This window comes from Lepidochelys kempii, chromosome 4 (genome assembly GCF_965140285.1).
Source record: "Lepidochelys kempii isolate rLepKem1 chromosome 4, rLepKem1.hap1, whole genome shotgun sequence".
Taxonomy (NCBI): Eukaryota; Metazoa; Chordata; order Testudines; family Cheloniidae; genus Lepidochelys; species Lepidochelys kempii.
In genome coordinates, this window is record NC_136383.1 from 88,643,090 (window position 1) to 88,657,807 (window position 14,718).

The window sequence follows — 14,718 nt, forward strand, 5'->3', positions numbered from 1 at the left end:
GCTTTTAGCCCTGTTCTGCATGTCACCCACTGGCCAGCAGCTGGTGCTGGAAACTAAAAAGCTAATTTAACCTTGGCATTTTTTGAAATGGTAGGCTGCTTTACACCTAGCTTAAAATACACCCTCCCTTACCTCTGTTCTTAGTTTGAGGTTTTGCACTGAGGCTCATGAGTTTGGCGCAGTTATGAAATACAAGAAAAAATTCACAGCTGGTGAGACTGTGGGTGGGATCCTCTCCCTCCATGAATTATTACCTCCAACTAAGCCACTGCCACTAGTGTAGAGAACACTAAAATCACTTAACTCCTAGGTAGCTTGCTGCCCAAGGGAGTTTTCAGCCCTAATTTAGGCACTCAGGTTCCCCCTCCATTGTATGAGGCCAGGTCTATACTACAGAATTGTGATCAGTATAACTGCTTTGCTCAAGGGGCGGCAAAAATCCATACCCAAGTGACGTAGTCATACCACCTTAACCACGCTCCAGGTGTGGTCAGGTCACATCTCTGGGATTGTTAGTAGACCCCAGTGGGTATGGAGGCGAGGAAACAAAGTCACACTGGGACTCATTTGCTGGGCAGCCTCAGGACTTACACTTTAAAGAGACACCAGCTATTTAGACTAGTCAGAGTCCCTATCTGTGGTGCTGAAGTCACCACCTTCAGAACCCTTCTGAAATAGCAAGAGGTATCTTGATCTGGAAACTTTAGTGCGGTTAGCAGGAGTTTGAGGAGGGGAGGCTAGAAGACTGTCGTTTGATTCACTTTATTTCTGTAACTTCCCACAGATGTTCAGAAACCTTAAAAAGGCAAAATTAATCCGAACAATATATGCCCAGGTTCATTCTTCTGGCAAGTTTGATGCTGGTGTAATTCACCTACTTTAACATTTACTTTAGTGCACTTGCACTTTCTCTGCTTGCAATTAATTGTTAGAAAGATTAGTCAAAGAGGCACTGTAGAGAGGTACATTTAGGTTTTTGTTGTTGGGGGTTATATGGAGGAACATCTTAGAGAAAGTGCTGAGGGGGAAGGCTATTACTACAGTTAAAAGTACAGTTATTTTGGTACATACATACTATAATCTGAGGGCATCTAGACAGACAATTGCTTTTTGGATCAAGGTTTGCCTGCCCCAAGAAGTTTCAAGTTCAAGTGTTTGTGAAAGTTACACTTCAAGCCTACAACTATGTCAGACTCAGTATTTATATTTGTCTTAGGGCACCGGCCAAAGCCAGCCATCATGGATTGCACTTTACAGAAGCCTGCTACTTCATGTATTTCAGCTTAAAACACTGCATTATATGCCACGCACCTGGTGTGAATTCAGAAGCCAGCTTCACCTTGTATAAACAGCAGAGTGCTTACAGGTATATTCTGGTAATGAAGCTGTGCAAAAGTTGTCATGACATCACTCCAGCCACAAAATCAACATAGCTGCCCTTTTCGACCATACCTGGATAAGAAGTGAACCTCTCCCTCAGTGCATGCAAGCAGCCGTTACCTTGCTCTCTGCTAAGGGAATTAAATGAACCACAATCAAAAAAAGTTGAAAGTAACTAAAATGGAGACACCACTGTTTTATTTCCATTCCCCCATTACACTATTAAAGAAAACATGAACATAACTTATCTGTAAGAATTGCATTATTGTTCAAATTTGAGAATGCAGCATTGTCAAATATTGACTATTTTATTACTATGATGTATATTGTAAGTTTTCAACTTAATACAAAAAGGAATTGTTTAGTAAAGAAAATCAGATCTAGCCAGATTGTCTGTTGTTGAAAACAGTACATTGTGAGTCAGCACTTTTGTTGACTTCAGACCAAAGCCCCCTGATTAAGATATTTGCCTTTTTAAATTAATTCTAAACATTTCAATAGGTGGCTCAGTCACTTAATGGCATGGGAGCTGCCCTCAGGTTTCTTAGGCTACCAGGGCATCCTGGAAGTGAAGTGTGAGAGAGTCAATGATTTTCTCCTTAATATTGGAGAAATTTGTAACATCATAATGCCAGTTGGCAAGGCGGCAGCTCATCTTGCCAGATGGATAAGCTCTAGAGCAGACAGCAATAGTGATCACGTGTAACAGAGGAAGGAAGCCTCATGTTTGTGGATGCAGATCCTCAAAACCCATCTGATCGGGTTCAGCAAGCAAGAAAGCCACTCAAATCCTGTGAGGCACCCAACCACCACCTAAATACACCTTGCAAACCAATCTTCATGGCATAGGGTCCATGAATGTGCCAAACTCACTGCTATAGAAGTGCAGTCTCTCATTTTCAGTGCTTGTTTAGCAACAATACTTGTACATTATATACAGCAACACACAAGGACAGACTTGTTGCTCCCGATCCTTGCTCTTTAAAGACAATGAAAAAAAGCTTGTTAAAAACCAGACTCCGGGCTTATAAATAGTGCAGAGAAAGCAAATGCCAAGAAAACAATGCCTCCTATGATTGTCACTGAAAGGCAAAAAAGAAAAAAGTTAGATGTTGTACAGGTAAAAATAGCTTTAAAACAAGTTAAATTCACTTCTACCATGCCTCATGAGGGGTCCATTTTCATGGACTTGACTTCCACACCAATAAATACAGTTCAGAGGTTATTTAAACTGCCTGAACGAGAAGTTATTTCTGGCTCATGCAGCACCCTGCCAAGGTGTGTCTTTTGTCATCCTACTGTCTAGCTGCACTGATGTAAATAAGGATACATTTTGACCCTTAAAATGAAACTTGGTTTTAACTCTATTATACATAAACCAGAATAAAATGCAGCCTGCTCCCCCAGAATTGAGAAGTTTTGGCTGACAGGAGTAAGAAAAAAAAACAACCCTACTTTGCTCTACATTAAGGCAAAGGTGCGGTCACAAAGAGCAAATGTTGATGAGAGCCGCTAGCACAGTTCTCCAGATTATACCAGCACCGAAAATCTGACTTCAGAAACATTACAACTACAACTCCAGTGACCAGAGAAATCGTATCATGATGTTTCTCGGCAGCATCGTAAGTCACTATTTGCTGATGAGATACTAACATTTCCTTGGCCAGTGTAAACAGGGGACTATCTAAGTTTCATGAATAGCGTTTACTTTTAAAATGTGTGTACGCTATTGCTGCAGAAATAAAATTTTCTTGATGCGTCTTGTACCTTTTCCGGGGGGCAAGAAAGTACATTTGGAAGAAGCTGTGGCCTGCTTCCAAGATGGGCATATCCCTGTTCGTCAAAACATTATAAAAACAAACACCCTCTATGCACAGCTGATACTCTGAAAAGTAGTTGTTCCACACGTACAATAGCTCTAAATAACATTGACACACAGCTGGGATTTTTGGATAGCCTAACCCCCTTAATCCCCCTCCTTTGAAAGACCCAGCCTAAACTCCTAGACGGTGGAATCCCTGCTGCTGTTTGCCAGACAGCATACTTTGCGTTTCTTAGATGCTTAAGATTTTCTTCCACCTCCATACCCCAGGAGCTAAATTATGTGCCTCATCTTAATTTATTTTTAAACCCCTGATATTGGAATTCAGTACCCACCTGAAACTCAAATCACAGTACGAAGAGACTTGTTACATTACCAAACATGATTACGATTGCGCTCCTGGACTAAGTTCCTCCATAGTGCCAACAAGCACTAAGTTGCAAGGAATGCACAATCTCAGCTAGGCTGGTTCTACTTGCGGTGGCATGTAGGCTGTGTGTGCAGTGAAAAGTAGGCTGTGTCCACACTGTGGTGTGTAGCTCCACATGTCGTGGATAGACTCTGGCAACAGGGAGGCAGTGTGAAAATAGCAGCGATGGGGGAGGCACTGCTTGGGCAAGTAAAGAACCATGTAGGGTACATACCGCATGGTTCAAGTGTGTCTTCACTTTACTCCCCTACGCCATGCTTTGCCACGTACAGTGCTATTTATACCCATGCTGGGGGAACAAGCCATGTATGTATTCTACCTGCTGCTGGAAGAAGTGTGCGGTGTAGATATACCTTGAGAGCTCTCCTCTGCAGGAGGTACAGTCATGTGGAAGTGACAAGTCCTAAAGGCAGCTATAAAAGCCTCCAGTGAGTTTCACAGCGTGACAATCAAAAATTAAGTTAAACACACTGATTTAAGCTCCTTCACATACCTTCTTTAGCATTAAAAAACACTGCCTTTAACTGCACCTCAAGTGCACATACCATCATTTTCGTTCTGATGGTCCCTGAAGCCAGCTATAGTTATATTGAGTATTTCTTTTTTCAGTTAGAATGAGATTTCACTTACCAGTCCTAACAGAAATTTTTTGTGCTATCATCCTTCCTCCAATAACTGCTAACCCAGTGCATAAACAGTGTCCCACTGTTCCTCCCACTGCCACACCGTAGGGATCCTATGCAAACACAAACGATCAACATTAGCACAGTTGAAAACCTACAAGGCTCAAACAGCAGTCTACTAGGAAAAAAATTATGCTTTCCTAGTTTGCTGCAAGGCAAGGTTACCCCAGAGAATATCACCAACCCCCCTGAGGGGTTTTGCATGGCTCAATAGCAGTTGTTTCCTACAATACTGAGGAACAGTCACAAATGAAAAAGACTTAAAATCTGATAAATCAGGAGCAGCCTATTATGGCACTTTTCAACCATCTTTAAGTGGTTTAACACAGACCCAGAATTCACTTTGTTTACCCACCACTGAAAAGCAGCCACCTCTAGGGTGGAGGCCGACAGCTAGCTAGAAGCAAAGCAACACTACACAATTAGAAGAACACTAACTCAAAAGTTAAGAAATGTCAAACTGAAACTGTAAAGAGGAACTTATGGTAGTCAGAGCACATGCTAGTTACCAGAAGTATTTTGTCAAGGTCCACGAGGCCAATGCACCCACTCTAAAGAGGCCACCCAAAGAAGTATGAAATCAGGGGGACTAGGACTGGAAATATAGGTACCAAGTTTTAGCCTAGATGGAAATTGCTATTCTATTCTAGGTTTACCAGCAGTTACAACCGTAACATCACTGGATGAAGTTTTCAACTGCATAAAACCACTTCACAAAGTTGAAGGCTTTAGAGCGGTTATTTTTGTTAAAAAGGTTACTGGAAGGGTAAATAAAAAGACATGACAATTGCTCTGCTATAGAGAATAAACACGGCGGTAACCGTTACATAGCTTCTCGAGGTATCCTCCCCTTCTGTCTTATATTCCCGACTACTGTAAGAAGGTAACTAACAATCCTAGACTGTTTTAACACCAAAAATGACTTGGGGAAATCTTCAAAAGGCAAAAGCAGCAGCTGGGTGCCTGTCATTTGTACTTTTGAAACTTTTTGTACTTCCTCTAGGAAGAAAAGGCGTTAGATCTCTCAACAGAAGGAACAAGAAATGACAGTATTTCTTCCCTACAAGGAATGCATGGGGAGGGGAGGAGGGGAGAGTCTCTAGAAAGCAAAGAGAAGAAAAAGTAAATTCAGGGAAACATCAGACCCAGAAGGGGAGTAGATTGGGTCTAACTAGGCAAGGAGACTAGGACAAGGATTCATGGAGATGTAGAAAGCAACTGATGGGACAAGGAGCCCAGAGTGGGGGAGACAGGTACAGGCAAGGCAAGGGAGAACTGGATTGGGATGAGGAGCCCTAGGTGCAGAAGAGACAAGTCAGGGAAAGGTTGGAGGGGACAAGGCAAAAAGGACTGTGTTCACTAGAGCACACTCCCCTCCAGACTGGAATGGAACCCAAAATTCTTGAGTCTCACCAGTCCTCTGCTGTCAGCAAATCTGTGAAACTCTCTGGCAATATACTTCATACGCAGCTAGTGCTGGTACACAGAAGATGACAACCTACTACTGCTATCAGTTACTCTGCTAGCTCAAGTGGCAGAGGTGTGTGTGGTGTATCTAAAGGCTCCAACCCTGCTAATGACCCATGTGGGTGTCAATGTCATGCTACATGATGGATTTGGTTTTTTTCCAGTTTGTTTTTAAAACCGAGGAAATTGAACATAAAAGTTACTTTTACAATACAGTAAGTTCCAGAGTTAAGCATTCAAAAGTTAGGAATACCAAACTTCAGGTTGCCTGAGACACCTTAATTTAGCATTATGATTATTTTGACAGGTTTCAGAGTAGCAGCCGTGTTAGTCTGTATTCGCAAAAAGAAAAGGAGGACTTGTGCCATCTTAGAGACTAACAAATTTATTTGAGCATAAGTTTCCGTGAGCTACAGCTCACTTCATACATAATCAGTCTAGTTACATGATCACAGGATGCCTGCCTCTTTCAGTGCCCAGAATAGATAGGGTTCACTTAATGAGGGGCTACTCAATATTTTGTTTTCTCCTCATTTTTCAAATACTATCTGAACATATCTGAATATATATTTGAACACTCCACACTATTCAAACCGTGATCTGATGACAGAATTCTTAATTTTCTCATGTGCTTTTCTATGGCACTCATCACTATGGTATTGGAGTCCTTTGCAAACATTAACTGACTTACCCTCGCAACACCCCTGTGAGGGAGGAACTATGAGGCAGAGTGTGTATAAGGTCAAAAGTATCCAGTAATTTTGGGTGTCCAACTTGAGACTTCAAGACCTGATTAAACTTAGCATTATATTGCACTTTACATATTCAAACCATAGCTCCCATTGACTTTAGTTGCAGTTGTGAGCACTCAGCACTTCTGCAAATCAGACCCCAGGATCTCAAGATGAGTACCTGGAAAGTTAGAAACACAATTAGTGACCACCTGTGAAAAGTTGTTTAAGCTATTTGTCCAGCATCACACAGGAACTCTGTGCAGAGGCAGGGATAGAACCAAATCTTCCAGGAAATCACTAAATTGCCTTAACCATGAGACCATCCTTTCTCTTCTGGCAGTCCCCTGCCTCATTCACTATACATCTTCCAACTTCTGTAACAAAGGAAGCAAGGGACACGAGACAATAGCTTCCTCCATTACACAAGCTTGCAGGTCTTGGGAGTCTCAAATTGGACACCAAATATTCATGGATACTTCTGATCTTAAACTTTCTGTCTCATAGGGGTGTTGTAAAGATAGTCAGGGTTTGTGAAATACTCATCTCCAGGCCAGATCCATCCTGTGGCCAGGGGCCTGTGGAAAAATAGCATGCAATAATGTAATTAAATACTATCGTAATGCATACGCAGAAAGAGGACAAATTAAGGTTGCACACCCCACCTTTGTTCTGGTAGTTCCTACCACCTTCCGAGTGCTTGATTTTGCAAGCCTACCGTTTGTGTGTGTAATATGAATATATAATAGAAAAGAGAAACGCAACATCTTTCCCTCTCCATTTCCAACAGGCCAGAAGCTTAACTGGATTCCCCTTCTCATTGTCTTTCTTGCTTTAGCAGCACTGTTGATGTCAATCGATAGAAATAGCATTTTAATGCTTATTTTTCAGAGCAGCTCACAATTAATAGTGGTACATATAATAAGAATGCATTTTTGTTTCTTAGAATCCATCAGCTTTGAACAGTTTTAAGGATTGATCAAATTACAAGTTCCTCTTTAAAGCTATAAATAGTTTTAATAGCAATATCTGCTTAGCCTGACATTTTCGAAAAGGTTTCTTAAATGATTGTCATGTTGTTCCAAGCAATAACCATCTCTTATGCTGTACAGCTGGAGAGAGAAACAGCTTTCCAGAAATGACACTTGCAGTCCCAAACCATGCAGCAAACAATATAACTGTATCTTTAGAGGGAGACTGTACAGCAATAGCACCTCAGGTGTTGAGGATGCATAGAAATAACCACACTGCCTTCAGATTCATGCATCCATATGCTCCCAGCATTAATTGGGTATATCTAATAAACTACAAAGAAGAATCTGATGTGCTGATGAAGGATATGCCATCTGTCTCTCCACCTCATCTGCTGCCAATATTAAAAAAAGGACAAAAGAACAGTGGGCATTTTGTATCAATCACACTCACCTCTCTTGCTGCCAGGACTATTGTTGTCAATTGAGAGCGATCACCCCATTCTGCTACGAACGTTAAAGTAAAAGCTTGAACAAAAATTGGAGAAATAAAATGCAGCCACTTCTTCTGAGGTATATTTGTGCCTGTCCCTGTTTCCACATCTCCTGGCCCATTTAACAGTTTCGTTCTCTGGAACTGAAAATGAAAACAAGAAGTCCATCAGAAGAACTGAAATATTATCCAACTATCCCAATGCAAATACTGCTCAAATGTAAACCCAATAATTTAATACCCAGGACAGTTAGACTTTGAACAATAAACTTAGCTGTTGAATATAATGTACTGTCTACCACCAAGGTTACCTACAATTTACATATCTACACTTACTCTTTTCCTCCAGGTTACTATCTGCCTCAAAGCTGTGCAACTGCACATTTAGACAATCCAAATATTTAGCTCCTACTACAAATGTGCGAAGTAGGCAGAAACATAGGACAAGCATTTTAAAGCAGGAAAAATAGTTTATTTTAGAAAATGATACATAACGAGTTGTTCCGCTATTTTTAATTATACTGAGAAGAAACGGATTGCATTATTATGGTGATAAATGGTGGTGGGAGAGGGGAAGACAGTAAAATTAGTGACAAGAATACTAAATGAAATAAAACTAATGCTCCAGATAAATTGTATTAACTGTATTCTTTACAGCTGCAGTATTCTGCTTACGTTACATCCACAAGGACACCTGCAACAACACTAGCTTCAGTATTACTCTACCTAACGGTTATAAATAAAAGCAGCAGCAATGGTAGCTGTCAACACTCTGGCTGGCAAAGCCCAAGGTGAAAGAGACACATATTTCAAGCATGAATTCTATGAAGAGGCAGTTCACTTCTCTCTCCCACCTCAAAATGTAGCCATATAGCTGAGAATTACAGCCAGCTGTTAAAACAGTCTCCAGGAAATTAGCAGAGGGGGCATTCTGTTATGTGGTCCCATGGTGAAGAGGGACATTTCTGCCTGTTTTCATGTTATTGTTAACCACACATTTGTTGACTCAGACTCATAATACACATGTGTACAGCTGAGTAACCTGCATGCACGCTCTTCCTTAATTGTGCAACTTAACTGGCCTAAGTGTTTCATTAGTCATCACTTCTAGCTACTTTATGACTTACTTCTTCATCTTTTTTCTTGATTTCTGCTTGAACTTCCTCCAGCTCCTCCTGACCCTCATCTGGGCTCATCTTCAAGCCTTCCCGAAGCATTCTGATGCCAAAAATTGCAAACAGTGCAGTTGACGCATAGTATGTGTACACTCGGGGGATAACTGTGGTGGCATAGCCAAATAAAACTGAAAGAAAATAAGTTATGTTATATGTTAAATAATACCAAGATGACCATTGATATTGTTACTATTTGTAAGTGCTGCTCCTTAGCAAAGTTCACTGTTCAGAGACCTATTACAGAACATTCAAACACTTTGTTTTCCTGTATTCTGAACTATAGAGCATCGTATTGGTGGCTATGATAAATTGCTGTGACAGCAGCCTTTGGAGCTGCTCTAACTTACACTGAGGGCAGTACCAGCCCAGAATCCCAGAGATGTCTAAAGTTACTTTCCCCTCCCAGACCCTGGCTACTTTTTCTGAGTACTGCACAGAAAAAGCACCACAGAACCTGGCCCTTAATCTCATTTACACCTACAGAGCAGTATGTAAGCAAAAGTCCAAGAGAGTCCAATTTATATCAATATACATGTTGGACCCCTCTGTCTTCAGCTAAAGAATGGAGTCATAAGATCCCATTGCATTTACTTTGAAAGGCATAAAATTTAATACTAGAAGAGATGACAAAAAAAGCTGGTAGCTCTTAAAGCTGTATAGAAAAGAATCATTAACAAATCCTGCATACCTGCTGCATTCATTTTCACTTTGGTTAAGATTTAAGAATGACAGACTATATACATACATTTAATCAGTGAATTCTGAGAAAGGCAGCAAAGAATTCTAACCTGATAAGCATGTCATCAGTCCTAAGGCAAGCATGGCACCAGCCATTACAGTCAAACGATTATAACGCATTGCCATGATGGCTGCAATAAAGAAGGTCTTATCCCCCAGCTCTGACACAATGATGACTGATATGGCAGCCACAAAAGCATGAATAAACCCCAAATTAGTTTTATCAGCAGATTCTTCACTGATAAGATGAACTGGAGGAACTGGCGTGGGCCATTTCTGTAAAAGAAGAAAATGATTGCTTAAGATTGAACATTTAACTCCCAAAAGAATTCAACTCTAGTTTTCTCCTACTGCAAACCATTATGGTCTCATACCTTTTATTAGAATATTTTCAAGAAGGATTATTGAAGTTTTCCTTCCATCAGAACCTTTTAACTACAACTGACTGCCACCCATCTGGGACTATAGTGATCAGTCATTAACCTATGATATCCTGCTATGATTAATAATGAAATACCTTTGTACAGATTATATTACTTAGGTACAGCGATCACTATCACAGTAAATGAAGGTACACTCAAGTCACTGCAATACTGCAATTTACAATACATGGCTCTTCCTAATATTTTGGCAGTTCAGTGAAGCAAGCAGTTTTCGAGTTACTGTATTACATCTAATACTTAAGCGTCCATAGTATTTTAGCACAAGGGTAAAGCTTCTTAACATTTAAGCACAATCAGGTATAGCTTTCTTCTCTTCCTTCCAAAATTCTATTATATATGCCACAGTGAAGTTTGATACAAGTGTTATTTTACTGCCATCATAAGTGCAGTGCCCTATTTTTGAAAGAATAAAGAGATTTCTAGTGAGCTCATGCACACTATCTCCCTTGCGCAGACCACTTGAGATTTCACTAATAAAAGAAATCTGAATTTTGCAAAAAAAAAAAAAAAAAAAAAGAGAGCCAGAACATAGAAGTTAAAACATACAGTGAAGTAAATAAAAAGTTGTTCACATTTCAGCAAAAAGCTGGTTAGAACGGTCAGTTTTAATGCATCAATCGTGACAGACTACACTACATTTAATAAATAAAAGTGGTTAATCATCTTTTCCAGAACCAAGTCTTTCTAATCTCCCTTAAAATCCTGCACACAGCCATTTACATTTAAAGCTCATGCTTCACACTGTAGGGACTAAAAAGCACACATTACTAATACTTTCACCAACTGGTTGGCAGCTAGAACCAGCCGACCGAACCAAGAACCGTGAAGTTATCTAAACAAGTTTGAATGTTACAACATTTAAGACATTAATCCTAATTTTCAGAACTGAAAGATATTAAAAGCTAGTAATGAGTTTCAATTTAAGGCAAAATATGCTTTCCTTTTGTTTATGTCAAGGGCTGGAGAAGTCAGTTCCCCATTCACTAGCATGTAAGCAAACAAGCTGTCATCAGATGAATGCTTTCAGACTAAGGGTACGTCTTCACTACCCGCATCGATCTATCAGGGATCAATTTATCATGTCTCATCTAGATGCAATAAATCGATCCTCGAATCAACGCCTGTACTCCACCTCGGCAGGAGAAGTAAGCGGGGGAGCCGCAGCGGCCGACTCACCACCATGAGGACAGCCAGGTAAGTCGAACTAAGATATGCAACTTCAGCTATGCTACTTAGGTAGCTGAAGTTGAAGTATCTTAGTTCGAACCCCACCCCAGTGTAGCCCAGGCCTAAGTTATCTTACTTTTTGTGGTCATGTTTTGCTGTTCATTTTGTCAAATGCCAAATCCCCAGCTCAATGTTCCATGTTAGGTAGACCAATTTCTAGCAAATAAAATTCCACCCATATTCATCCCTCCGCTCCAGCCTACAAGCTCCTTTGTTGCATCTCATGATCATCCCATTCTGGAGTTTCAGCCATCACTTGTCAACTCGTACAGAAAGAGCTATAGCAGAAATAGTCCCAACACTCAAATGAACTATGGTGAACATAAAGTACCTAATTCTTTAGAGTGATGCATTAACAAATTTAACTTGAATATCAAGATTAAGGAGTCAAGTTTTGTTGGCTAAAGGTTCAAGTTTCTTGCACACTGTTTCGCTCTTTGCATACTGTACGTGCCTCCGCCTGTCCGCCCAACATACCAATGAATATGAAGTCAACAACTGGAGGTGGAGACAAGGAGCAAAGAGAAATTTTTCCGGAGTTAAAGAAAATGTTTACCAGCAACATACTTAGCATTATTTAGATTGCTATAATGTCCAAAATATACTAGACACTTCCTGAACACTGCCCTAATCTCTGTCCTCAAGACAATCCAGTTCAAGGTATTTAGGGAGATTTTCAGAGGCACAAATAGGAGTTAGGCACCTAACTGCTCTTTGTGCCATTGAAAGTCTCCCCTTTCAGCAGTAAATGTTGACAAACCTAACAGTTTATATCCCTGTACAGATTCAGGTGTTCCTTAAGGACAGATTAGCTTTACCTCAATAACCTATTCCTTCTTAGGCTTCAAGATTCCCATAAGAGTTGCTTTAAAAAAACAAAGCAAACCACTGCTGTTCAGCCAGATGGAAATTACCACCTTTCCATTTCTGAAAGCATTACTGTATAGTCAGAGAGACTTGATAAGTCTGGGAAAGAATAAGAGGACAGATGATTGTGATAACAAGCCATGACCGGAGGTCTGGGTCTGAAGTGACTCCTCAACAAGCTGTAGATGAAATCTTCATTAGCTCTTGCAGGCCTTTGGGGAAAGGTCTGGCTTTAAACTTTATTAGCCTAGGAATACAATAAAGACAGTATTTTTCCATTCATTTTTCATTCCTCACTAGCATTTATTCCTGTCTTCCCAAACTCTTCACCTCTATCCACTTTGCTGCATCAACTGTTTTCCTCTTGCAGTTTGGTCTTGCTCCTTCGCCTTCCTCTCTGCATTTTAGCCTACACTGTTCATATTCTCTCTGCTTTCCCCTTTCTTCTGCCCTCACAGTGTCAAGTATAGAAATACTAAGTGGCTTCTATAGTTCCTCCTAAATCACATGGTCAAAGTAAGTACTCACTAAGGAGTACTGTCCTTGATTAACTGATGGTCGGTATTAAATGATCCAGAACACGTGGAATAAACATGACACATTTCAATAGTTAAAGTATAAGACGCTAGTACGTTTGCATGAATGACTTCCCCTTTGTTGTTCATTTGTAGCCATTAGAACTTTGCTTCAACATACATGCTGGGATCTAGATAACCAGCCTATCGCTTCAGGAAGGTGAGCCATCTTTATTCAGAGAGGAACAAAATCCACTTTTAATTCAGTGCCGTGCACAGGGTATCAATTTAAAATTGCACAATCTTCTCTGTCCATTGCCGGATTCCCCACTGCCGTCAGAAAGGCCAAGGGAATACAGCCCTTTACGCTGCAATTAAGTTTAATCACGTGTTATTAGTTAGGTATTCTATTAAGCAAGGTTAACTTGGCAGCCACATGGGCTAAACGCCTTTTTCCTTTAGATTAAAGCTTGGATGCTGCAGAACCACCCTAGGACACATACCCAAGAGCGCTCAGCAGGCGGGGGAGGCGACACCAAGCCACGGCAGGCTGGAGACACCCGACACTCGCCCCCAGGCCGGGGGTCTGCCCCCGCCGCCCACCCCGAACTCATCCACCCCGTGCCGGGTGCTGTGCGACAGGCGGCCCGAGGTCTCCCCAGCCAGCACCGCCCAGGACGCTGCCGTAGGGCTCCGGGCGGCGGCCTCCGGGCACCGAGGAGAGGGAGCGGGGGGCACCCTCTCCCCACTCACACGGCCCCCGCCTCACCTCGGCTCGGGCCGGATCTAGCCCCTGCACCGCGGGCTGCGGCTGCTGCTGCTGTGGCGGCGCCGGCGGCTCCTTGTTCCTGCCGGTCTCTTCCTCCGGGGCGGCGCGCAGCCCGGCGGGCGCGGCCAGGAGCATCAGCAACAGCAGCGCGGCGGCCCGGCAGGACGCTCGGCCCCCCGCTGCCTCCGGGCCCCGCAGGCCGCCCCCCGGCTCCATCCCGGCCTGCGACTCGCGGAGCGGCCCCAGCTCGACCTGACCCCGCGGCGGAAACCTAGCGGCGCCGCGCCATGGCCGTTCCGGGTGAGGACGGGCCGATCCCCGCAGCCGCCTCAACCGCCTCCCGCAGCGGCCGCCACCAAGTCCCAGCGCGCGGGCGGAGGAAGGGCAGGAAGGGCTCCCGACAGAAGCGCCGCCTCCAGCGCGCCGAGCAACCGAACGCGTCCCCACCTGTCCGCCCGGCTTCCTGCAGCTGCTCCCCTGATTGGCTGCGATCGCCCTCACGACATGCTAGCGTCAGAGCGCGGAGCTGACAGGTTAGGCTGAGCCACGCTGCTCCACTTTTAGGCTAAGGCGGAAGCGGTGTTATCTGAGACGTGCGATCTTGTGACGCCCCAATGTCCCGCCCCCTTCCTCCAGTGTCTGCCTGTGGAAGCTTGACGTGTCCTTCCCATGAGCCTGCTGCCCTAGCAACGCGCTGCCCAGCCCTTGTGCCCCGTGCGAAGGGAGTGGGAGGGGCAAAGGAGCGAGGCTCCCGAGCGCTGGCACCCGCCGCGCGGCGCGTTACAGCCCCTCGCGCGGGGCCCGCGGGGCTCGCTGGGCGGGAGGCCGCTCGGAGAGCAGCGCGGGCCGCGCGGGAGTCACCGCCGCGAGCGGCCGGGGGAGGAAGCCGGCTTTGTAGGGAGTTCGGACTCCCAGCGCGGGGGGGCGAGGGCGGGAGGCAGGCGCCCCGGGTCAAGGCAGCTCATGGCCCCGCTGCAGGTGCCGCTCCACCTAGCTAGGGCGAGCTG

The 14,718-nt window shown here is 43.4% G+C and overlaps 1 protein-coding gene across 2 annotated transcripts; it reads right to left on the minus strand.

The window, feature by feature from the left end:
* Positions 1-1,545: 1,545 nt before the first annotated feature.
* TMEM165 (transmembrane protein 165) lies at positions 1,546-14,169 on the minus strand. 2 transcript variants are annotated; one of them, XM_073342008.2, is made up of 6 exons: positions 13,712-14,169; positions 9,941-10,166; positions 9,105-9,280; positions 7,939-8,121; positions 4,263-4,368; positions 1,546-2,462 (listed from the first exon to the last, which is right to left on the minus strand). In XM_073342008.2, the coding sequence occupies exons 1-6, from the start codon at positions 13,925-13,927 to the stop codon at positions 2,386-2,388; spliced, it is 984 nt and encodes a 327-aa protein (XP_073198109.2). In that variant the 5' UTR covers positions 13,928-14,169; the 3' UTR covers positions 1,546-2,385. The 2 variants fall into 2 exon arrangements, with proteins under 2 accessions (XP_073198109.2, XP_073198110.1); XM_073342009.2 differs by lacking the exon at positions 13,712-14,169 and adding an exon at positions 13,446-13,658.
* Between the last annotated feature and the right edge of the window lie 549 nt (positions 14,170-14,718).

Excerpts from the sequence above, each read along its gene's own strand:
- TMEM165 (XM_073342008.2), bottom strand. The coding sequence starts at position 13,927 with ATGGAGCCGGGGGGCGGCCTGCGGGGCCCGGAGGCAGCGGGGGGCCGA. Across the intron at positions 4,369-7,938 it reads TAGTCCTGGCAGCAAGAGAG|GATCCCTACGGTGTGGCAGT; the intron begins GTGAGTGTGATT and ends GTGTTTGCATAG. Across the intron at positions 2,463-4,262 it reads AAAAATTTCTGTTAGGACTG|TGACAATCATAGGAGGCATT; the intron begins GTAAGTGAAATC and ends TTTGCCTTTCAG.